This window comes from Ascochyta rabiei, chromosome 16 (genome assembly GCF_004011695.2).
Source record: "Ascochyta rabiei chromosome 16, complete sequence".
NCBI classification, from domain to species: Eukaryota; Fungi; Ascomycota; class Dothideomycetes; order Pleosporales; family Didymellaceae; genus Ascochyta; species Ascochyta rabiei.
Window position 1 is genome coordinate 1,332,828 of NC_082420.1, and position 23,865 is coordinate 1,356,692.

General features: G+C 55.3%; 8 protein-coding genes across 8 annotated transcripts, besides 13 other annotated features; 6 read left to right on the forward strand and 2 right to left on the reverse strand.

Annotated features, from left to right (window-relative positions):
- The first annotated feature begins 553 nt into the window (after positions 1 to 553).
- Positions 554 to 585: a tandem repeat.
- A 149-nt stretch (positions 586 to 734) lies between these two features.
- EKO05_0009382 (uncharacterized protein) lies at positions 735 to 4,398 on the forward strand (the record flags this gene model as incomplete). The annotated part of the gene is made up of 3 exons (XM_038941866.1): positions 735 to 960; positions 1,153 to 2,058; positions 2,165 to 4,398. 3 exons carry the CDS (start codon positions 735 to 737, stop codon positions 4,396 to 4,398), a joined length of 3,366 nt encoding a protein of 1,121 aa, XP_038795971.1.
- Positions 965 to 1,101: a tandem repeat.
- Positions 1,752 to 1,771: a tandem repeat.
- Positions 4,034 to 4,072: a tandem repeat.
- Positions 4,399 to 4,517: 119 nt separating the features above from the next.
- Positions 4,518 to 4,567: a tandem repeat.
- Positions 4,568 to 4,569: 2 nt separating this feature from the next.
- Positions 4,570 to 4,596: a tandem repeat.
- A 1,163-nt stretch (positions 4,597 to 5,759) lies between these two features.
- EKO05_0009383 (Glucan 1,4-alpha-glucosidase) lies at positions 5,760 to 7,395 on the forward strand (the record flags this gene model as incomplete). The annotated part of the gene is made up of 2 exons (XM_038942031.1): positions 5,760 to 6,045; positions 6,095 to 7,395. The coding sequence occupies 2 exons, from the start codon at positions 5,760 to 5,762 to the stop codon at positions 7,393 to 7,395; spliced, it is 1,587 nt and encodes a 528-aa protein (XP_038795972.1).
- Positions 7,396 to 8,554: 1,159 nt separating this feature from the next.
- Positions 8,555 to 9,826, reverse strand: EKO05_0009384 (mitotic spindle checkpoint protein Bub3; the record flags this gene model as incomplete). The annotated part of the gene is made up of 2 exons (XM_059637531.1): positions 8,555 to 9,338; positions 9,579 to 9,826. The coding sequence occupies 2 exons, from the start codon at positions 9,824 to 9,826 to the stop codon at positions 8,555 to 8,557; spliced, it is 1,032 nt and encodes a 343-aa protein (XP_059493514.1).
- Positions 9,368 to 9,549: a tandem repeat.
- A 113-nt stretch (positions 9,827 to 9,939) lies between the features above and the next one.
- Positions 9,940 to 9,974: a tandem repeat.
- Positions 9,975 to 10,050: 76 nt separating this feature from the next.
- Positions 10,051 to 11,302, forward strand: EKO05_0009385 (uncharacterized protein; the record flags this gene model as incomplete). The annotated part of the gene is made up of 3 exons (XM_038941904.1): positions 10,051 to 10,339; positions 10,391 to 10,491; positions 10,541 to 11,302. 3 exons carry the CDS (start codon positions 10,051 to 10,053, stop codon positions 11,300 to 11,302), a joined length of 1,152 nt encoding a protein of 383 aa, XP_038795974.1.
- Positions 10,576 to 10,583: a tandem repeat.
- Positions 10,584 to 10,616: a tandem repeat.
- A 514-nt stretch (positions 11,303 to 11,816) lies between the features above and the next one.
- EKO05_0009386 (uncharacterized protein) lies at positions 11,817 to 13,363 on the forward strand (the record flags this gene model as incomplete). The annotated part of the gene is made up of 2 exons (XM_038942137.2): positions 11,817 to 11,950; positions 11,998 to 13,363. 2 exons carry the CDS (start codon positions 11,817 to 11,819, stop codon positions 13,361 to 13,363), a joined length of 1,500 nt encoding a protein of 499 aa, XP_038795975.2.
- Positions 13,364 to 13,934: 571 nt separating this feature from the next.
- On the forward strand, positions 13,935 to 14,458 carry EKO05_0009387 (uncharacterized protein; the record flags this gene model as incomplete). Its single annotated transcript, XM_038941913.1, has 2 exons — positions 13,935 to 14,218; positions 14,374 to 14,458. The coding sequence occupies 2 exons, from the start codon at positions 13,935 to 13,937 to the stop codon at positions 14,456 to 14,458; spliced, it is 369 nt and encodes a 122-aa protein (XP_038795976.1).
- Positions 13,954 to 14,030: a tandem repeat.
- A 639-nt stretch (positions 14,459 to 15,097) lies between the features above and the next one.
- Positions 15,098 to 15,132: a tandem repeat.
- Positions 15,133 to 15,391: 259 nt separating this feature from the next.
- Positions 15,392 to 15,422: a tandem repeat.
- A 2,958-nt stretch (positions 15,423 to 18,380) lies between these two features.
- On the forward strand, positions 18,381 to 19,610 carry EKO05_0009388 (Rhomboid protease; the record flags this gene model as incomplete). Its single annotated transcript, XM_038941912.1, has 2 exons — positions 18,381 to 19,448; positions 19,500 to 19,610. 2 exons carry the CDS (start codon positions 18,381 to 18,383, stop codon positions 19,608 to 19,610), a joined length of 1,179 nt encoding a protein of 392 aa, XP_038795977.1.
- Positions 19,611 to 20,792: 1,182 nt separating this feature from the next.
- On the reverse strand, positions 20,793 to 23,682 carry EKO05_0009389 (uncharacterized protein; the record flags this gene model as incomplete). Its single annotated transcript, XM_038942047.2, has 4 exons — positions 20,793 to 21,559; positions 21,611 to 22,722; positions 22,775 to 23,569; positions 23,627 to 23,682. 4 exons carry the CDS (start codon positions 23,680 to 23,682, stop codon positions 20,793 to 20,795), a joined length of 2,730 nt encoding a protein of 909 aa, XP_038795979.2.
- Between the last annotated feature and the right edge of the window lie 183 nt (positions 23,683 to 23,865).

The window sequence follows — 23,865 nt, forward strand, 5'->3', positions numbered from 1 at the left end:
AGCATCTCCGGCGGCTTGGCAAGACGATGGCGGGAAATCCACCCTTTGTGTTTGGAATGATGGACTACTATGATGTGCTAAGTAAGATGCAGGGCGGGATCCAGACCGTTGGCGAGGGACCTGTTGAAGGCTGTTCGAGTCATGGTAGTTGGTAGAGTTGAGACGTAGGCGTCGAGGAACGTCGACGGTTCTCCCTCCACGATTGGGCGCAGATGTGAGGGATTTCCAGAAAGCGCGCAAACGGAGCATCTGCACCCCAGACGGCAAGTGATGCAAAGACGAGCATGACGCCCACTCTGGCAGGGAAATCGGAGGTGCATAAGTAGCGCGTCCGTCATGGCACATGCAAGGCTTGCTCGCGACATCGTGGGTGACGGGGCGCACTCATTGGCTGGGGCGCGAGTAGAATGGTGGGAAGGAGATAAGACGAAGGCAGTGTGGCAGGCTGGCAGGCTCCTGATCACTTGGTGACTGGTCTCAGCACGGCGGCGAAGAACGGCAGGGCGGAATGAGAGGCGGTGAGTCGGGGGTGGTACGAAATTGGTGGCAGCCGAGGACCAGGACCAGGACCAGGACCAGGACCAGTCGTGGGTCGGCGGCGGACCACCCCTGTACGTACATAGTCGACGGAGACTGCTGTGGACAAAGTGCGGCCACCACCACGCCCTCCCTCGTCTCGCCCCGGTGCTGCCTCGCGGATTGCTGCTCCGTACGAAAGGCGTGAGGGCGCTCCAATGTTCGCCTCGCTGCTGCGCTCGAGAAGGAGTCGGCCGTCGGAGACGACACCCCTCCTTGCAGCCCTGCACAGCTACCGCCACCGTCACCACGACGAGGCGTCCGAGGCCGAGGCCGACTACGACGAGCACGCAGGCCCGTACGACGGCGGGGTCGAGGATGAAGACCAGGACCACGGCCGGCGCGACGGGCCATTGCTGCCCGTGTTTTCCTCGGAGCTGCTGGGTGCGTTGCTGTTGCTGTTGCTGTTGCTGTTGCTGCTGCTGTTGCTGTTGCTGTTGCTGCTGCTGTTGCTGTTGCTGTTGCTGCTGCTGTTGCTGTTGCTGTTGCTGTTGCTGCTGCTGCTGCTGTTGCTCTTGCTGTTGCACGCATCTGACGCTCACTCTCACCCAGACCTGCGCTAACACAACGCCTCAGACCGCATCCCCATCTACAACAACACCCACGCCATACGCACCATCGTCGTCCAGCGCTGCGAGACGACGCTGAGCTGGGACCAGCTGCGCTCGCCGCAGGTCTCGCAGTTCCTCGTCAAGCCGATACAGCAGCAGATCCGCGCAGAGCACTTCTCCCGCGGCGCCCTGTACTGCCTGGCCGCCAATTGTCTGCAGTTCAGGAAGGAGGGAGACGCCAACCCCGGCAATGTGGGCGTCAGCAAGACGCGCGCGCTCCTGTGCGAGCTGCTCGCCATGCGCCTGCTGAAGGAGTTCTCCACCCGCGAGCTGATCGATGCGCTGAGCTACGACTACGACCCTCTCCAGGGCCTCGACACGCCGCCCGGTGGCGCAGCATGGGCCCGCCAGGGACAGCGCCATGCGCGCATCTCTGCTCTGGAGATTGCCATCCGCGCCCAGGCAAAGAAGCTCCTGGCCCATCCCCTGGTCGTGCAGCAGCTGGAAGCCATCTGGGCCGGCACCATCGTTTTCCACTCGGTTGCCGACAGCCTCCACCGCAAGCCAGACTCTTCCCACACCAACCTAGCGAGCCACGAGCTCTCTCCCGGAACACGGCCGTCACGCCGCCTGCCGCCGCCGCCCAAGCAAGCAAACGCCGAGCTGCCGGCTTCCGCGCTCATGAGACGCACAGTCACCCTCTACGACCCCCACCACTCCTCGCTCTTCAAGCTGTCCCGCCTCCGAGTCCCGCGCTACCGCAACCTCTTCTCCACCCTCTCCTTCGCTATCATGCTGGCCCTCTTCCTCGCCGTGCTCACCGACAAGTCCGACGACATCACGGTACTGGAGGTCATCTTCTGGTTTTGGAGCGCTGGATACATGTTGGATGAAATCGTTGGCTTCTCCGAACAAGGCTTTGGCCTGTACAGTGAGTCCCCCCCCGTCTGATTTTATTATTCACAGGAGCTAGTCAGATGTCCTTCTTTACAGGAGCTAGTCAGATGTCCTTCTTTACAGGTGCTAAGTCGATACAGTAATGAGCGTCTGGAATGTCTGTGATTTGGGCATTCTGCTCATGTTCATGGCATACTACATCCTGCGTTTGTACGGCATTCTCATGCCAGACGTCAGCCGTCACCATGTGGCCAGCATGGCCTACGATGTTCTTGGTTCCACTGCAGTCCTCTTGTTCCCTCGTCTGTTCTCCGCTCTGGACCACTACCAGTACTTCTCCCAGTTGCTCATCGCCTTCCGAATGATGGCCATGGATCTGATCGCTATCCTGGTCCTCATCTGCATTGCCTGCAGTGGCTTTTTCGTCGCCTTCAGCCTGGCTTTTGGCAAAGAAATCGGTGCCTCCAACGCCGCATACGCCATCTTCCAGCTGCTCATGGGCTTTACGCCGGCAGCCTGGGACCTCTGGGCCGAATACAATGTCCTGGGCAAGGCTCTGCTGGCTCTGTTCCTCTTCATGTGTCACTTCCTCATCGTCACCATTCTAATTACCGTCTTGACCAACTCGTTCATGAAGATCGTTCAGAACGCCAACGAGGAGCATCAATTCCTCTTTGCGGTCAACACCATCTCCATGGTCAAGTCCGATGCTCTGTTCTCCTACATTCCCCCCACGAACATCTTTGGGTGGTTGCTTATCCCGCTCAAGTACATGATGCCGTTCAAGAAGTTCATACGCATGAACCGTTTAATTATCAAGCTCACGCACATTCCGATCCTGTTTACGGTCTTCGTCTACGAAAGGCTGCTTCTTTCGAACCTGGCTTACGGGCCCACCGACCTGGTCGAGAACCGCGGAAGACCTGGAACCGCATCACCAGTGGTACCGGCCTTCAGCATCCGCGGTGCTGTCGAAGCCTTCAACCCTCGTCTGCGTGAGCCTTCCATCACCACCTTCCACAAAGACCGCGCGCTCGAGGAAGTGTTTCGCCAACCGTATCGTGACACAAGCGTGCAAGCGTCTGTGAACTATCCTTCTGGCCGTAGGAATTCGAGCAATGTGGTTTCGGACTGGATGAAGAAGATGGGCGATGACGAGGAGGTCACTCCGCCTCAGGAAGATGCCCAGTCAGTCTTGGATCGCCTCGAGGCCCGCACCAGGCCATATCTACGCCGCGCAAAGACTTCTGGTCAGTCCAGGCGAAGACACCCGCTTTCCTTCACCAGGAGTGTGGCATCAGACCCGGATGACAGTTTTGTGGCCTTCCCCCGGCCCATTCTCGAGGAAGAAGAACCAGATCTGAACGATGATATCCCACAGCAGACGGACGCTGATGGGGACGATGAGCTGTTGACTCAGGCCGAGGACAACGACTCGAACTCTGACCACCAGACCACACCGAAGGACTTGCCCACGTCTGATAAAGAGATCAAGAAACCAAAGTCGGGCTATGTGACATCCGATGACGAGTTTTTCCGTACGCCCATGGTAGCCCCTAGACCGAAGACTCCGGCGCGCACGCCAGCAAGAGTATCCTCACTATCAGACGCTAGCGCTCCTGGGACACAAGGCATGTCACCCGGTAAGAAGACGAAGCCATCGCATGCTCGCAACACGTCCACAAGCACGATTTTATTCAGCCCTACCAAGGAAACGATGGATGTGTCACGCCCACCTTCGCCTGAGAAGCGCTTGCAGCTGGGCTCACGCAGCGGAACAGCGACGCCAGGTCGCCTCGACGGGCCCGTGATGTCTGGTATGCGCACACCCAAGAGACCACAGCCCGTGAGCCACATGAGTCACGCATCGGCTTCACGCGCTCGTGCGGTACTACCTCCTGACACCAGCCGCAAGACACCCAATCTGTCCAACTTCCTCGCTCTGGATCGGCAACACCGCACGCCTTCCTTCAACGCCGTAGCCCTCGACCTTGCCTCGGACCTCGGCGACAACAACAACAACCCCAACTTCGGCAACATGAACACCATCCCCGCCTCCTACACCACGCAATTCGAACTCGCCGCGCGGGCCCGAGCCGAAGCACGCATGGAGCGCAAAGGCAGCGACACGGAATCCGACTCGAACCGTATGAGCCGGATCATGCTCGCGCGCATGACAACGCTAGAAGAAGGCTTTCGCGACGTGCTCAAGGAAGTCAAGGGCCTGAAGGTGGGCGACTCGAGCGCAGCCGGTAGCCAACGAACGCACACGCCGCCCAACGAACGCGTCGACCTTCTCAAGAGAAAGGGGAAGGCGAAGAAGAGGAATAGCAGGAAAGACAGTGGCGAGGAGCAGTTTGGATCGAGCGTCTAGACGCAGCGTGATGATGCACGCTAACCTATTCATGTCCGAATCTGTCCTGCGTTTGCGCGGCCTATGCATGGTTTGCGGGTGGACGTTGTTTTTTCCCATCATTGGCTTTTTTGTTTTCCCATTGTATTGCACTGTATTGCGCTGCATGGCATTGCATCCCGTGCATTGCCCCCTCCTCCTCCTCCTCCTCCTCCTCCTTTGCTTTTGCTTTTCGGTCTCGGTCGTCCTGTCTTCTCTTGTTTTTCGTCTTCTACGATGTCACGGCTTGTTCCCGCTTTCGAGAAACATATACCCCCCTTAGGGATTTGCGGCTGAGACGCGGGTGTGGCGTTTAGTTGGGCATCTTGGGTTGGTCGGTCGTGTGTCTGTAGTATCATGCTGTGTATTTGTGCGGTCTAATGATGGAATGTTTATGTTTGTGATTGAAACGTCTACATGTCAGTGCTTGTTGCGTGGAAATGATGACCAGGATTCGAAATCTTCCTGTTCAAGATGTGCAGTTTCTTTTGTGGGTGCGCGGGTGGGGACGGGACGGGTGGGAAGACAAGGCTGGAAAGCAGCTTAGTGACTTGAGCGGCGGTGGTAACGGTGCTGCAGTTGAAACAAGAAGACTGGCTTTCTACCAAATAGCCTAGACGAAACACTGCGTCTGGCAGACGTGGTCAGCTTGTCGAGACGGATGTCTAACATCCGAGGTCAGGGAGTGGTTCGCACGTGGGCAAGTCTGTGACGAGATGAACGTATCTAGCTGGAAGCGTGCATTTGAGCCAGAGCGTGGGAAACCACGAGCACAGAAGGCAGATTGAATCTTACAAACCATGCCTCAAGCGTGCTGCAAGCACGACATGAAAGCAGCTCTTCCGTGAGCAATGACTGCTTTGGGCAGGCATGTGTTGGAAAGACCTGTCTACCTACTCAACATCCGAGGTTCAGGGACCGGCCTCGCACATGGAGAATGACAAGTTCCTTGCTTCCCCGGATGGGCTAGGCGTCATGGCGGACTTCCAACGCTTCTGACTGGCTGACGGGGTCGCGTGACACGCTTTGCCTTCCTGGCACATCACACGCCCACGTCAGACCCAACTTCAACACCCTTTGACCGCCTCCACGATTTCCGACTCGCTGTCGCGCCGCTAGGCAGTGAACGATGGCATGGCTGGTGGGGCACATGCCCCCGTCGATGACTAGCAGGGAAACGACGTGTGGGTGAAGCTGGGTCTCGGCGTAGTTGCTCTCATTAATCCATCATCATCCCGCCGTTCACGCACCACTTTTCTTCTTCTCTTGATATCCTGTAGATGGTGGCTTGCTAGATCTCATATTCCACCTAGCAGACAATCTCGCTGTGCACTGTAGCCGCCATGCGAACCAGCACCCTCTTCCTCGCATCCTACGCAACACGCACATATGCCTTCTCAATACCGCCATTGCCTCACCTCCATTTCCTCGGAGTCGCTAGTGCGGGGCAACAGCAGCAGCCACTGCAAGATACACTCGATACGTGGATACAGCAGGAGGAGCGGATAGCGCTGGATAGACTGCTGGCGAATGTCTCTCCAGGTGGGCGCAATGTCGAAGGACAGGGCGTAGCACATGGCACAGTAGTTGCCAGTCCGAGCCAGGATGGCCCAGATTACTGGTATCAATGTATGCCAGGAGGACTAACAGTCATGTGCCCAATCTGACATTCTCGTAGGGGTTCGAGATGCCGCAATCACCATGAACACCCTCGTCGACGTATACGCCGATGACACGTCTTCTCCATTTGCAGCGTCACTCTCCACGACACTGGACGCCTACACATCACTGCAGCAAACTATTCAGCACACACCCAACCCTTCCGGTCGCTTTGACGACCTTTCGGGGCTTGGCGAGCCCAAGTTTGAAATCGATGGCACACCATTCACAGGTTCATGGGGGCGTCCCCAGCGAGATGGCCCAGCTCTGCGTGCGCTTACGCTCATCCACTACCTGCGCGAATACAACGCGTCACACCCTACACTGTGGACCTCGTCTCGAGCCGACGACTTCTTTGCCTCTTTCTACGAGGCAAGCATGCCGCCCACCAGCGTCATCAAAGCCGATCTCGAGTACGTGAGCCACTTCTGGAACCAATCTGGATTTGATCTCTGGGAGGAAGTCGAAGGGCTGCACTTCTTCACGCTTATGGTCAGCGCGCGCAGCTTGCGTGAAGGCAGCCAGATCGCCCGCGCGTTTGGCGACCTTGGCGCGGCGGACTGGTACACGCTGCAAGCTGGGTACATTGAGAACCTGCTCTCCAAGTTCTGGAACAAGCAAAAGGGCCATCTGGTTGAGACGCTGTGGAGCAAACGATCCGGCTTGGACTGCGGTCTTTTGCTTGGCTCGCTGCATGCTTTGCCTGCTGATGGCTCTGACGAAGACACTGTCTACCCGCCATGGTCAGATGAGGTTCTTGTGTCTCTCCTCGCACTCACGCGTGATCAGAAGGATCGCTTCCCTATCAACAGCAGTCCTCAGTCCTCATCCGGCGATGATGACGATGAGGCGAATGCCGATGACGAGCAACCCTTCGAAGGCACAGGCCTAGGTCGTTATCCCGAAGACAAATACAACGGCTACTCCAGCACCCACCACGGGAACCCTTGGTTTCTCTGCACCTCCAGCGCTGCCGAGATCCTCTACCGCACCGCATCGCACTTCTCTTCAATCTCCCACCTAACCATCTCGCCCACTTCTCTCCCCTTCTACACCTCGCTCCTCGCCTCTTCCAGCCTCGACATCGACGAGGGAACCTACGGGCCCAGCGACGCGTTGTTCCATTCCATCCTCGAGCGTCTCCGCGCTGTGGGTGATCAGTTCCTGGCAGTCGTGAGAAGCCACGTCGATGCTGAAGGCAGCATGAGCGAGCAGTTCGATCAGAACACCGGATTCATGACGGGTGCGCGCGATCTGACTTGGAGTTACGGGGCCTTTTTGCAGGCTGTGCGGGCGAGGAAGAGGGCGATGAGCGCGTGAAAGGTAGTGAGTAGGGACGCGGGGTCGCTGAGGGACGAGTCATGATGTTATGATGTTATGAATTCAAGGTCTGAGCGAGCGTGGACGAAAGGTTTGTTGGAATTGGGAACACTGGCATGTTGCGGATTCATCCCTTGATACCCTCGTTTCGGCTGCAATGATACTCAACACCATCTCACCTGGACACGCATATGAAGTCCCGCGAAGCACTCGTTCGTCTGCTTCCAAGCCTCGTGAAGCTGGACTGTACAGGATGTATCACTGACGTCCCATGGATGCCAGTTGCCGAGCCCTTCAACAACCTACCACTGAGCCGCCGTCAAGCCAGAAAGCCAAGAATCCAAAGCGAATCAAGTCATCTTTCCACACAGAAGAGGCTTCTGAGCTCCAGCCCCTGTCTCGTCTGTCCAGTCTTGAGTGGCTCCACATCCACAGCATGCGCATGACTTCCTTACCATCTGTCCATGGCGTACAGGTCTACTGGTTGAAGTCGATATCAACACTCAAGCCCCTCGGCGAGCCGCAGCATTGCACGCTATTTAAAGAAAACCCCAGCCCTCAAGCCTCTCTCCCTGGACGTCGAAATCCCCACCGAATTCCTCTGATACTTCGCTCCGTGGCCAAGTCAACAGCCCTTCTCTTGGCGCCACGCAATGCACTGCACTGCAAGTAGACGCGCGACTTGGACTCGCGAGCCAGCTGTGATTATATACGTGCTTGAAGTACAGCTGTATCGCAATGCACTGTCTACCAGGGAACGCAGCGAACAAGATGGTAGTGGTGGTGCTGCGCGCGTCTGTGTGTCACGGGTGTAAGTTGGGGTAGAGGGAGCGTGTTTGAAGAGGAGGTGTAGAGAGGAGGTGAATCGCGAGATGCAGGCAGGGTTGGAGATGTATGGTCGTGTCGAGATGGAGTCCAGAACAACACCAACAGTAGGGTCGGTACAGAGAACACGCCACGGTTCAGCGGAGTTGGCGGTATTGCTTTTTATCATTGCGTCGAAATCTGGGGGTATGCAACGTGCAACATGCAACATGTAAATCCCTCCTCGTCCTTCCTTCCTTTTCCCCCTATACGGGCCGCGGAATGTCAACGCCGTACTCCGTACCTAGTCCGTCCGCCCGTCTCTACCTGCTCTGTCTTGAATGGAAAGGAAGGCTCACTTCTTCTTGCCCTGAGCTTCCGAGTCGCTGAGCTCGCGGATAAAGACCTTGATGACACCGTCGGGGACGTCGTCGACGCCGTCTTCGAAACCTGGGCTGACGCCGACGGCCATGAATTTGCCGTCTGCGGAGAACTCGATTGTCTGGACGCTCGCGGGGAACTTTTGGTACTGTCGTATCCTCCTCTTGGCGACTGCGTCCCACAGGGCTACGACGCCGTCGCCGCCGCCGGTTGCAAACGTGCCGTGTACGGGGTGGTAGGCGAGGGCGTTGACGGGGTAGACGACGTCTTGGCCGTCGACGTTCTGGCGGTGGCACTTGAAGGCGTATTTCCTCGACTGCGACTCGTCGCTCGGGTCGAACCACTCGACGGCCACGCGGCCCTCGATGCTCGAACTCGAGTACCCAGCGTCGTTGGGCATGCAGGCTACAGCGCGCGTCATGTACTTCATAGAGCTCTCTCTCCGCTGCCAGGGCTCGACGTTGACTGCTTCTCCGCCGCCCTGCTTTGCGGCGCTCGATAGCGCGCCCAGCTCGTAGATGTTGACTGCGCGGCTGGCCATTGCGACGACGAGTTTTGTGGGCGAGGCGGTGAGAGAGAAGGGCTTGGAAGGGAGGTTGATGGAGGAGAAGTCGCCGGGGGTGGAGAGGTCGTGGAGGTGCAGTGTCGAGTCCCATGAGGCGGAGATGAGGAGATTGTGGGGCGCGGAGAAGAGGATGTTACGGACGCCCTGGGCGTGTGTCGACAGGACCGTCTGCGCGCCTGTGGCGAGGTCGATTCTGCGCTTGGTTAGCTTGGTGTTTGAGGTGTATGGGTATGGGTATGTGTCTGTGTATGGTATGGGTATGGGTATGGGTATGGGTATGGGTATGGGTATGGGTATGGGTATGGGTATGGGTATGGGTATGGGTATGGGTATGTGTCTGTGTATGGTATGGGTATGTGTATGGGTATGTGTATGGGTATGTGTATGGGTATGTGTATGTGTATAAGAATGCTCATGGTGAGGGCCGTCGTACCTTCGCACTTCCCAGTCCAGCCCTGCGCTGAAGGCCTCATTGTCGTCGCGGCCGAAGCAAACATCTAGCACGGGCGCGCGGTGCTCGAACTTGTGCAGCAGCTGGCCGCCGGGCTCGCTGTGGGTGTCGTAGAGGTAGACGTGGCGGTCCCAGGACGAGACCAACAGTCGCGTGGGGGTGCGCGGGGAGAATCGGACGGCGGATATCGGCTCGGTCGGGTTCTGGGCGAGCTCGAACTGGCTGGACATGTTGGCGGTGCTTGCGATGGACGGCGGGTGTTGGGCAAGCTCGACGTGCAGCTCACCCGCAAAACATGGCTGACTAAGCGCCACGTCGGCATGTCGGCGCATCCGTCTCGGTAGGGCTGCGGGCTGCGGGCTGCGGGCTGCGGGCTGCTAGGGGCCCCACCAGACATGTGCAAGCTCGCGAGAGCAGACTGCAGAGCTCTTTTGCGCCCTGACGCACCGCCACAATGCCTTTCGCTCAGCTGGTCATAGGCCCGCCAGGCTCGGGCAAGTCGACCTACTGCGATGGCATGCAGCAGTTCATGGGCGCCATCGAGCGCAAGTGCTCCGTCGTCAACCTCGACCCCGCCAACGATCGCTGCTCGTATGCGCCCGCCGTCGACGTCCGCGACCTCGTGACCATCGACGACATCATGGAGCAGGAGTCCCTCGGCCCCAACGGCGGCATCTTGTATGCCCTCGAGGAGCTGGAGAACCACTTCGACTGGCTGGAGGAGGGCCTGAAGGAGCTCCAAGGTCCGCACGCCCCGCCACGGTGCAAGCAGGAGCGATGCTGAGTAGTCGCAGATGACTATGTCCTATTCGACTGTCCCGGCCAGGTCGAGCTCTTCACCTCCCACTCGTCGCTGCGCAACATCTTCTTCCGCCTCCAAAAACTTGGGTATCGAGTATTCGCCCACCGCCCAGTGCAAGCCGCAACCCGCTAACCTGGGCCAGCTCGTCGTCGTACACCTGACCGACTCCATCATCCTCTCGCGACCCTCGCTCTACGTCTCGTCCTTGCTCCTCGCTCTGCGCAGCATGCTGCAGATGGACCTCCCGCATCTCAACGTCCTCACCAAGATCGACAATCTGCAAAACTACCCCAACCTGCCCTTCAACCTCGACTTCTACACCGAAGTCCAGGACCTGCACTATCTCCTGCCCCACCTGAATCGCGAACAAACCTCGGGGATCCCAGGCCCCACTGCAGTGGGCGCGCACCAGGACATAGCCATGGACGACGAGGAGCCAACGTCCAAGTTCTCCGCGCTGAACAAGGCGATCGTCGAGCTTGTCGAGGACTTTGCCCTGGTCGGCTTCGAAACGCTGGCAGTAGAGGACAAGAAGAGCATGATGACGCTGCTGCGAGCCATCGACCGCGCAGGTGGCTACGCGCTCGGCGGCATAGAAGGCGCAAACGAGACGGTGTGGTCCATGGCCATGCAGCAGGACGCTGTGACCATGGACGCGCGCGATGTTCAGGAGCGGTGGCTGGACAGGAGGGACGAGCTGGACGAGGAAGAGAGGAAGGCTTGGAAGAACGAGACAAAGGAGATGCGCGATCCACCAGAAGCAGAGGCACCGAGTGCGCCTGTAGTGCCGCCAGTATCAGAGGAGAAGACGGCAGACGAAGACGATGAGATGGACGATCTGGAGGAGATGAGGCGGTTTATGGAGAAGAAGAAGGACGGCGGCATCAACATTGTGAAGAAGTGAGTGGCACAAATATTGTTAATAAGCGGCACAAATATTGTTGATAAGTAAGCGGCATTGACATTGCCAGCAAGTGAGCGGCATTAACATTGTTAATAAGCAAGCAGTATTAACATTATTAATAAGCAAGCAGCATTAACATTGTTAACAAGCAAGCAGCATCAACATTGTTAACAAGCAAGCAGCATTAACATTGTTAACAAGTAAGCAGCACTTATATGGTCAGACGCGTCAGAACTCAGTCTTCACCTCAGTCTGCGAGGGTCTGTAGATGGCCGCAGTGACAGTTGGGCAGGCCCCACACGTGCATGGCGGGGTAGCGTCTCACCACGCGTCGCGTGAGTGAATGGGCACGCGCTCACAGCGGTAGAGATGATAGCCACACAAGAAGCCTGTCAACTGACATGCTACACTGTTTTGACTCGTTTTGGTGACCACGGTACCTTTGATGCTAAAGCGCAAGCTCTCCCGCCATGACGTATCTGATTCGTCGGTTTTTGGCGATGTCCCGGCGCGGATGACATCGGTCAAGCGCAAGCGCCTCTTCCGCCCTAAGAACAGCGACAAACAAGCGTGGGCCCCGCGACAAGACAGCAGCAACATGAGCGAGCTGCTGGAGTTCGTCCTGCAGCACGAGGAGGCGTTCAGCAAGTGCGCGCACTCTCCACCTCCACACAGACTCAGCTGACACGTGCAAGCCAGCAGCGCCTTGCATCGCTGTATGCGGACTTCCGACAGCAGCACGACATCAACCCAGACGGGTACCATGCCAACATCGCCGCCTGGACAAAAGCCCTCACGGATGCGGCGCGGGCGGGTGTCATCCCCACACAAGGCACCACCCACGACCTACTGAACATACGGACGACTGACGACCTGGCGCGAGCGCTGCAACATCCACAGTATGGGAAGCCCACGTGTCTGCCCGCCGTGTTCCACGAGGCGGTGCAGAAGAGGGAGATGATGCTCCTCAAAGACTTCCTCGGTTCCAAGACCAGCATATACGCGACGTCATGGATGCCAACGCCATGGTCAGCGCTGCAGTGGAGTCTGCGAACGGTCGGTGTGCTGGGAAAGGCGGCTCCACCTGATAAGCTTGCAGTCAAGAACTACGTAGTCCTGAAGAACGTCGAGGTAGCTGCCGACGAGATCCTCAAGCTGATGAAGGAGCACACATCGACCGCCGACCGAGTCCTCTCACGACGAGACTTTCTCAACCGCTTCTCCCACACGCTCAACCCCGCCGCGCCCCTCACCAACAACGACCTCAACATCATCCTCGTGTTCCTCGCGCGAGACAAGCAGGCCATCGCCTACGATGCGCAGACGATCAAATTCAAGCCCGAGCACGACGCCCACCCTCTGCCCATCACCGAGGAAGACGCCGCCATTGCAGGCCTGCGCGACACACTCGCAAACATCAACACCCAGATTCCACCACTCATGGAGAAGATCGCCTCTGCCGACGCCGCAGCCCGCGAAGCCGTTGCCGCCAAGCAGATGGTCCGCGCCAAAGCCGCCCTGCGCTCCAAGAAGCTAGCTGAAACCGCACTCGCGCAGCGCTCCGACGTCGCCCTGCAGCTGGAAGGCGTGTACACGCAGCTTCAGCAGGCAGCCGATCAGGTGGAGATTGTGGAGGCCATGCGCGCTGGCGCCGCGGCACTCAAGGGCCTCAACGAGAAGGTTGGTGGCGCCGAGGGCGTGCAGGGAGTTGTAGATGCTGTGAACGAGCAAATGGCTACTACAGAGGAGATTGCGAATATCATCAACGAAACAGATCACACGGTCGATGAGGTCGACATTGATGATGAGTTCGAGGCGCTGGAGAGGGCAGACAGGGAGAAGAAAGAGCGGGAGGAGGCTGCAAAGACAGCGGCGAAGCTTGCAGAGCTCGAGGAGGCGGAGAGGATGCAGAAGGCGGCAGGTGCGCAAGAGAAGCAGTCGGAGAACGACGTGGTGGAGGAGAAGGTCGAGCAGGCTTCTCAAGGCATCGCAAAGATATCTTTCCAGCAGGACAACGAGACAGAAGATGCCCAGAAGGAGCGAGCCTCTGTTTACGCTTGAACTGCAACGTTGATCACCACCCCTTCCCATGATTCGTTTCGCATAGCATTGGCGTTGAGGCATCCGGGATTCTACATACACGTGGCAACTATATACGGGTAGCTTGAAAGCATGGAATCGCCCTACTGCCTTCCCAAGCTTGTGATGCTCACTAATCCTTACTGTCGACTGCAACGTGGATCGTCTCGAGCTCGGCTCCGTGACGCCATGCATTCACACACGCACTAACCCGCATCGAGCCACACCACGCCAAGAAGCTTTGAGTTGTTCACTCGAAGTCGTAAAGTTGCTCACTCATTATTCATTGTGATAGAGTTGTTCACTTGTAGTTGTAGAGTTGCTCACTCGTGGTGGTAGAGTTGCTCACTTGTAGTTGTAGAGTTGCTCACGCGTGGTCGTGGGAGAGTTGCTTACTCATCTGGTGCTTGGCAGGCCAGGCAAGACCTCAAGTCACCGCCGTCCAGCACCACGCACCCGCCGACCCGCCCACAACCCGCCTCCGCCCTCCGGACACGCCAATAGCCCCTTCCACATACTCCCCTCCACCTCGCACACACCCAGCACCCACACAATGCCCGCTCTCGGCCTCTCGCGCGCCGCGCGCCCCGCCAGCTCCATGCTCCGCGCACCTCTTGCCGCCCGCACCGCACCCTTCACCGCTCGCGGCTTCTCGCAGTCTCTCGCCAAGCGCGGCGGCGGCCACGAGTCGCACTACGATCCCCCTACCGGCTGGCTGTTTGGCGTCAAGCCCGGCGAGGAGTACAAGAAGGAGGGGTGGGAGAACGTGACGTTCTATGCGTTTATTCCGATGATGGTGCTGTTTGTGGGCTTTTATGCTTTTAAGCCTGATACTAGGTATGTGTGAAGCGAGCTGAGCAGATGTGGATAAGAGAGTGTGGATAAGAGGCACGAAGGGAGGGGGGATATTTGCGGATGGACGGGGATATGCAGACGGATGGGAAATTACAGAACAACGGGAGATGAAAGAATCAAGACTAACACCCCAACAGCATCCAAACATGGGCTCTTGAGGAAGCTCGCAGGCGGCTCGAAGCAGAAGGCATCCTGGCCGACCCGGACGTCAAGAAAGACTAAGCAGCAATACAAACCAACGAACGAACAAACAACTAGCGGTGAGGAACGCAAGAGCACTGGATTGTCGCAGGCGAGGACGTGTATATATCTAGACGACGAACCGCGGAGAAGGAGAGATTTTCTTTTGTTGCATGGACGAGCTCGGTGGAGTCGCCTCGCCTCGCCTCGCGTCGAGCGGAGCGCACGAGAAGAGCGGCCACAAGACTCGATAGGGTACTATTTGCAATACAATCCATTTCTATTTCAACGGAGCACAATGAAACCCCGTGGTTGACATCTACTGCAGTCTAGCACAAAGCCCCACGCAGTCCTGCTACACATCGCCCTATATGAAGTGGAGCAGATTGCAGCAGAGCGAAGTAACGTGGTTACAAGACCTATAGGTACTAGTATAACCAATCCATTCTGTACTCGACAACCTAGAAAAGAACAGTTGGATATCGACTACAGGTGTCAGGCCGGCATGCAGCAACGTCCACCTCCTACCCAGACAGCAAAAGGTGCTGTTATGGCCATGGATACCATTTCGAGACCGTCTTGGCTCGGTGGGCAGAGCCGGGTTCTTCCTGACTACACGGTGGCGTAGGAATGACACGCAGCTCTATTGCGTATCCTCTTGTGTTGGCCTAAGCGGGGTCCAGTGGAGCAGAGCAGAGCAGAGTAGAGTCGCAGTAAGACCTAACCGAGAATCGGTGTGACGTGAGATGTTTATACATTTTTTTATTGATGGAGGAGAGGAATGCGGCGTGGTTCAAGGCCGCTTATAATCTCGAGTTAGAGACGCGGCGCAGGAACTTCGAATACGAAGAGTTGGGGTTCGCGTCTATAAGCTTGGTACCGCAAAGTGTTGTATGTTTGATATGTTTAAATATTCTACTATAACTGATAAGCTGATTGTTAGCAGTGAACGATGTGATTGAGCAGGCTTGCTTTACACTACACCACACTACACCACACCACACCATCCCATCGTACCGCCCAGATCCACCATTTACCCACCCACCCACCCACTAAGCCGTACAACTCACCAACGCCTAATAATAACATTCTCCACGCCGCAGTCTTGACAATGGAATCGGAACACACTGCACAAACTACACCCTTGAGAGACCTTGACCTAGCATCTCGACCTGTCTGTTATAAGGCACACGAGCCGCCGCATTCGCAGTTCAAACCTGCGCAACTCCCGCGTTCTGGCCGATCTTCGCTCGTCTCGGTTTGCTTGGTCGACGTGGAGAAATGGGATGGGATGGGACGCTGGGCTGGCGTCTCGGTAGTTGAGTATTATTCTCCGCTGCTGGGGAATGCTTGGTTTATCATTTTGAGCTACCGTGGTTGCAGAATGGAGAGGGGTTGTATTTGCTTCATCTGTTATCGTGGTAGGAATGGGGAAGGTTAGGAAGTGGGGACATGCGGTTGAGAGGATAAGAATCGGCTGTTTGTGGTTCGAGGAAAGTACACTCCCTTTCTGCTCGGGGAATGGGATTGGGGACAGCAGAACAGGATTGTAGTGTTTCTGGGAATCGGAGGGTGGTTCGAAGACGTTCTGTCAGTTACTGTAGGAAAGTTTTCTTGGTTGACGGAGAGGAGGGATATGGCAGCGTTCGAATTGTTCTGACACAAGGCACTCGATGTCGCAAGTATGCACAAATCATCGGATTTCTAGAATCGTTGTTTCTGCAACCGGGAAGTATTCGTTGTGAGCAAATCTGGAATGGGCATTTGTGACCCTGATTGTCGAGTCAGAGGATCAGCTGGCATGTAGGGCTTAGAATAATTGATTCAATATTATGTTGCAAGCACTGCTTTTTCAAATTCTTTAAACAAACCGTCGCACCAGGAATGGGTGGGCATTAGGCTGCGAAGTCAAGGATACCTAGAATAGGCTTTACTTGCTGGCTTCTCAATCGACATGATCGTTCGTCATCCGCGTCTAGCCACGGTGAGTCAGAAATGGAGTCGGAAACGAAGAGATCGTATACACTTTCTTCATCGGAATCATCTATATTGCGCGACCGGCGAGTCCTAGCCGGGCTACTAGGCATGAACGGCGCTCGGCTTGGACCTGCCCACACTGGTGATGCCCTTGACTGATGTGAATCTTGGGTTTGCAGAGCTTGGGATCCCTCAATCGTGGCAGTCGATTGACGGTAGTCATGACTAAATAGTTGCTGCATAGAAGGTGCTTCTGTAGGCGAGACTGGTTGGGACACCGTTGGCCTCCGGCGCGAGGTTGACTTGACGAAAGGATTGGTTAAGATGGGTTTCGCTTCAAGGGTCGTTCTGCCTTGAAGTGTGTAATGACCTGATGCCTCTATACCGGTCTTCACACAGGCACAAAAGGTTGTTGGGTGGTCTTCTCTCGTCCGACATCTTGGGGTGCTGCAACTATTACTGCCTAGCGTCAAAGGAATTGAAGGATTTGATATTGTATTGTGCCGAGCATGCAGAGGCAGTTTCAAGTTATACCACCTGGAGTCAGGCGTTGCACACCGATGCTGAACCTGCATGACACTGTGCCGCGTATTGTCGTTCTTGCCGACCTTGTAATTGGAGATTCCATCTGCTATGCGATCGTTTCCCAGCTCAGGAAGAAAACTGTCTTTCCTGACCTTACCAGAAAGCTGCTGCCAACGGTCTTTTATGTTGATCACAATATCATTTGGTAATGAGCTGAAAATCATCGGTTCGAATCTCGACTCGGTCTGCATCAGACCGGCATGAAAGTCGACAATGAACCTTTCCGCCTTCGTGTGGTTGCCAATGTTGTCTCTGAGATAGGCGAATGGCTCTGGGTCGAGAGGCAAACGTATGTGATTCTTCAGGCATCGCAGGTAGTGCCCACGGTATGTCCCGAGAAGTTTGTTTTGGAGACCAGGCATCTCCAGCAGATCACACACATGCCATGCCTTGGCAAGATTGAGCAAGGCGTTGTTGTCACTGATGAGTTCATGGAGATGGTCTGAGGCACGGAATCCCAGTGTTTCAAGAATGCTGCTACACTCCAACTGCTTCATGATGATCGCGAAGATGACAGGGTCGGCGTTGGCGATCCTGCAGCCTGGCGTGAGCAGGTTACTTAGAGGGGAACACAAATTGAGGATAGACTGTGGAATATGGACAGTTTGCGCGTCGATATACCTGCCAATGTACACGTCGGTACCGGTGGAGGCACTAGTGATTCATCAGCGAGGAATTAGTGAACTTGAACGGCGATCGTACTCTGAACTTTTCGATAGTCGTTCCCTTGACGTTTGAGAATATCCAAATATCAAACTCAACGACCTCAACATGACAGCTGCTGCGAAGAGAAAAGTGGTTTTCTGTCCTACGCCGCCCTTGCAAGTTAGTGAAGTCGACTGACATGCACAGGCGTGGTATGGTGACTGCCTCCAAATGAGGTATTTCGTATCACTCGAAACAACTGTGGACGCAAGAGCGCTGTGATATCTAACTTGTAGTAAGTCGAGAACGAGATAATCAAGCGCGACAAAGCTGATCTGTGGATGAAACCTGGAACTTTTCTCCCCTTCCACAGTCCACAACTTGATGAAGAGTGGGCGATGACCCCAACTTTTGACCTTGTGAACCATAGCTCCCAGCTCTGAAGAACAACTTCTGGCATGCAGATATCAGTGGCTGTATCATAGTAAGTATGTTTACCGCCATTGCGGCTGTGGCAGTTTGCAACTATATTTGCACGTTGGTGAGCTGAAAGAAACGATCGTGCAATGTGCCGTAATCAGAAAGAAAGAAATAGATTGACGTGTTGAGGCTGCAGAGGACAAGGGACCAGGAAATGCGTCGAAGATGGACAGCTACGGCTGTGGTTAGTGCCAATTAGGTTTAGCGCATCGCGTTTCCAAAAGACCAGATAGCAACCCACCCTCGTCTCCAAGCACTCACAATCAGCCTATCGACGATGTCATTACCAAGAATAAGCAGATCGTCCCTGCAACGGCTGTGTCTCGCTACTCAGCGTCCAGCGTCTGCCTCGCTGCAGTGGGGTGCAGACAAGCTTAGCAGCCGGCTTCAATGGCGAAGTCAGCACGACTCGCGGAAACCGCCACGGAGGTTTGGAAACCCATCAGCATCAGAGCGCAAATCTCCAATCCAGCAAATCAGGGAAGAGCAGGTGGAAATCATACCGCCGGTTGCGGATCGATACTCCGCACCGGAAAGCCAGAGTTCGGAACCAGAGTACCAGGAGCACGATCTGCCCAACGAGCCCTGGCCTAGGGTCAGAGTACGCTATCTACGACCAGCGATTTGGTCACTCACCGTTACCGCTGGTATCTTCTCTGGACTCGCGTACTACCAGGCAAAGAAGGAGGTCGAACAGGCAAAAAAGGCTACAAACTGGCTTCAGGCACCGCAATGGAGGCTACAGCCACAATCACGTGCAGGACCTCCGAGCGCTACTGAGCTCGCGACTCGCTGGTGGGCAGAGCAGAATCCTATCTCGAAGGTCACTTGGTACATCATCGGAGCAAACAGTGCGGTGCATCTGACCAGCTTCCTGGTGCCCCAGTACTGGAACCTGCTGTGGCATACCCCTGCGCGCAATGTTAACTACACGAACTTCACATCAATGTTTGTACATTCTGGACCTATGCATCTGGCAGTCAACATGTGGGCGACTTACAATTTCATGCTTCCCGTGGGTTACTCGCGACTGTTCGAGGGTAATGCACCGCACGTGGGAGCGTTCTTCCTCGCCACAGGCGTGTTGTCTGGTTACGCACAGCACCTGACGACTATGTTCGCGAAGAACAGGCGCATGATCCCTGAGATCTTCATTCGAGGCGGTGGAGCAAGCGGTGCTCTGTTTGGCATTCTTGGCGCTTTCTGCATGGAGTACCCAACAGCTGAACTTGGGATACTGTTTCTTCCGTTCAAATTCGAGGCTCAGTACTTCTTCCCTGCTGTTATGCTTTTCGACCTGGTGGGCTTGGTTCGGGGTTATTCGTTCGTCAACTTTGGTCACGCTGTACGTATTCCTGAAAGCTTCGAACGGCCTCCTAATCACTAACGCATCTAGGCTCACTTGTCCGGCGCGCTCATCGGTGTAGGATACTCATACTTCGACGGGAAGAACAATCTATGGAAACCGTTGGTACAGTTCTGGAAACGACGACTGCAGAGCACGTAGTAGTGCTTCGACCAGGACCGTTACTCCGGGCAACCGAACCATTTCGGCAATCAGTAGACCGTCGGTAAACGCAATTGTAAAACACTGAGTAGTGGAACCTCGATTTCTAATCGATGCAATGAAATGTGAGTAATCCAATCAGTCTATCGCCAGCGCAGACCTAAGGTCCCACCGTGTTGCGTGGAGGTGTTCGGCCAGTCGAGGGCAACGTGTACGAAAATGCCGCAAGGTCAACCATGGAATGATTGCCCTCACCGACTCTCTTTAACTTGAACCAAAAACCCCACACACGAATGCAATTTACCGAGCACATAAACTCTCCACACGCTCCCGATTTCCTTCACAGCCTTCAGAGTCGAAAATTCCACATTGCAACATCGCGCAGCGGCTACTCCCGACACCGGCGTCTCACCACCAGAAACACCCCACACTGCGTGTGAGCCTCGAGTATCTCCATTCCCAAGCAAGAACAACAACCCGCACACGACACAGCCCCTTCGAAATGGACGGCGTGTTCTTCCCCCGCCCTCCGGGGCCCTTCCTCACAATGGCCGCGCGGGACTACCACCCCTACCCGTTACAGAACGCGCACCAGCTTCCGCTCTGCACAAGCCGACCAACTCGCAGACGCAGACCTGCGCAGAGAGTCGACAGCGGCGCAGAAGCCTCTGCAGTGGATGCAGAGACGAAAACTTTTGCGTTCGCAGAGGATGGCGAGAAGATAGCGGAGCTATATGACTTTGTGTACCGACTGCGCGGATATGAAGCGGATGGTGGGAGGGAAGATGGTTCTGAAGATGACTCTGAAGAGGGTGACGGATGTCTGGGTGGAAGAGCACGGGATAGTATTGATATGAATATTGAAAGGTCGAATACGTGGGAGAGTAAGGGGAGCAGGAAAGGGAGAAATCGCAAAAACAAAGTGAAGATGGCGTTGAAATGGTTAGGAAGCTGCTTCCGCTTGGGTTCGGGATTGAAAGGCTATTGGGTGAGGCTATGAAGTAAGGCGTGGGATGAAACAAGTTCTTCGTGCGTTGGTAGTAGTAATTGTGGTCACGACTGAGAAACGAGATATTGATTAACGATGATGGAAAGGAAAAGCGTTAAATTTAAGGACAAGTCGAAGTGCACCTCGGCATACTATGGCGTGTGATATGATGTTCGCGTTACCGTATGCTCACCTCAATCGACGTCCTCAACGGCTAACTCGTCGCCAGTCTTTCTAGTGTACAAGTGCTGTAGACGCGACTTGAGAGGACCCACCACGCTGCCAGCCTTGTCCGTCATCCCTGCGGTCCTCTCCGTACGACCAATGACAGCAACGTCGTCAACGCCATGAGTGTTCAGGACCTCGTGCGCCACGATCTTCATTTGCTTCTCGCAAGCAGTGCAGTACCATCGACTAACCTTCTCGACCCCCAGTTTCTTGACGCAGCGTTTGTGGAAGGCACCTCCAAACTCGCAGTCACGAAACGAGCACTCTACAAGGCCTTCTTTGGGCTCCTGTTTATGTATCTCAGTGTAGCAGTAGCAGTAGCGCAGCTTGCTTGAGCCCTTGTAGTCAACCTCCTGGTACTGCATGCCCTGCAACGTGCGCATGGTAAGAGGATGACTCATGGCAATGTTCTTGAGGTACATGCGGTAAAAGGCTAGCTCCTGCTTCATGAGTGGGCCACGCTCATGACCCTCTTGAAACTCGGTATGTTCTCGCAGTAGACGAGTCGGCATGCTGGCATAGTTGAGTTTGCCGTTCAAAATAGTCTTGCCCACGAAGTAAGTGGCGATATCATCATCCATTAGCATAACTCGGCCTTTGGTCCGGTCATGCTGTTCGTACATAGACATCATTCGCTCACCTTGTGCGCGGTTGTACGGACCAGCGGATAAAGTATGCTTGTCAGGATACACGAGGGAGCATAGGTTGTTCATCGGATCCACGCAGGGACAGTCTGCAAAAAACGGTCAGTAAGCGGAGTATTCAGTTGCCAGAGTAGGCTCACGCGGCTCATGGAAAGGGCAATCCGATATTCCATGGCTCTCGAAACAACATGATGACTCATGAGAACATATTTCGAAGGACTGAAGAAGCGGGGCTGTCAACTGATCGACGATAAAAACACGCGCAAACCGTGTCCAATGATCATGCTTGCCATAAGTCGTATAAATCACGACAGGCGCAGTCGTCCCAGCTGAGATCTCGAGCATATCGTCCTTGGCTGGGACGACCACGATATTGGGCAAGTTTGGCTCGATCTTGTCATTGTTCGTATGCGCTTTCAGCTCAGGTGCACGGGTGTGTGCTGTCGTTTGGTCCGCAGCATCAGAGGACTCGTCGACCTTCGAAGCACTCGATGACATCTCGTATAGGGCTTGTGGATATTCCTCGCCATCGACACCGGCTGAAGCTGTGGGACTTGATGTGGTTTCGAGGTCGCTCATTTTCTTGGCTTTGCGCCTGGCCTCGCGTTGCATCTTCTTTGCCTTTTTCTGAGAGACAACCGGATGCGCGTCCTCAGTGCCATTCTGAAGCGTCAAAGTGCGGTCAGGCCCCTTGAGGCTGACGGCCCCCTCATCTATGGGTGCCTGCACAGCGGGAGCGTCAGAATTTGTTGAGGCTAGTTTGAACACATCCATGTTCGGTTTCCATGTGGACAAGGCATATTCATCCGAGCTTAAGTGCTTCGCTACAGGACCTGACTTGACTGTTGGAGGGGGGTCAGAAGTCTGTAGCGGCTTAGCAACAATACCTGGTTCATTCGAGCTCCTTGGCCTGGTTGATGGCGGAGGTAGTGGTAAGCACTTCTTCTCTGAGGCATAGAGCGATCGACGCGGGACTGTCTGCCACGCCATGCCATGTCGTAGCCGATCAGTGCTCATAGCCTCAGCAGGTGCCTTGTTTTCCTTGTTCTGGGTTACCTTTAGCTGCAGGATGGCAGGCCTTTTGATGGCAGTGTTGGGCGTCATTGGGAGTAAGGGCGTGTGATAGGGCTCGATCACGGTCTGTCTAAGACCATCGTTTCCGCTGATGCGAACATGGATATGTTCCAGGTGGCGTCTATCGGCATCATGTGTAGAGTGGACGGCGGGCATCGATACGGTGTTACTGGCTTCACTGCACACGTAATCAGTTCCAACGAATTCAGAGCTTGCTTGCTGGTACATACGTAGGGAGTGTAACGAGTTCATCGGCAGGCGATGTCAGACTGCTGGAGTCGCTGGAGGACGAGGCGATGCGTTCACCGGTCTTCCAATCCTTGTCGCTATACCTGTCCTCGACGATCTGGTACGCGGTTTTGCTGGTGTACCGCAAGTAACCTGCACGACGCATTCTAATCTCCATAGTATCTTTTTTCACAAGCACAAGGTCCTCCACAGCAGCAGTCCTGAAGGCTTCGACTGAGATGTCGAACTCTTTGAGCTCTTTTCCCTGCAGTCCGCGATCTTTGAGGTTGCGCTTAGCAAGCTCAGTAATGCGGAACGTATATAGAACCCTCTCCATCTCGGCGTCAAAGTCGACATCGAAATCGGGTATCATAGCAAACTTCCTCAGATCGTGCCGGCTTGCATGATGGTTGTAGACATTGGCATTGTAACGAAGATGGGCTTCGATAAGTTGAAGGTCTTCGAGATTGGCAGGATCGGCACGGTCATTGCTGGAGATTCCTTCGGCGGTGTGAAGTACCGAGTCTACGTATTTGATCTCTTCTTGGGTAACAACCCTCGCACGGCTTGCTGCTCTGACAAGGCACTTGGCATCTTTGCGTCCGCGTTTAGAGACTGGAGTTTCTTCTGGTGTGAGGCTGCCGTTATCTGACTCGCTGTCGCCTGACGAAGGGTCGACTGGTCGGCCTCTCCTTGGATCTCCAGGCTCTGCTGGTACGATGGTCCAATCCACCTCGCCACAGCTTTCGTAGATACTGCGTAGCTGAACCACGAGCTCGTGGTGTCTTTTGTAATGCCTGCAGCCAGTCACATCACAAGATAGGAGAGACAGGTCAGGGTCAGCTTGCACTCACGCTTCGTCGATGGTGCTGCAGTAGTTGCACATATGGGCGCGATTGCGCATGAACATTGCCTGTAGACTCAGTACTCGTCTTTGTAAGGCTAGAAGCTAAAATACCTGATGAAAGCGGTGACACGGCTCACTGTGCGTACCAAAGCAGCTTGCTCGAGCTCCCGGGTGGGACAGAGGTCGCTCACAGAAGCCACAATGGTGTTGCAGAGCTTGACTGTCCTCCCAACGAAAAAGCAGACT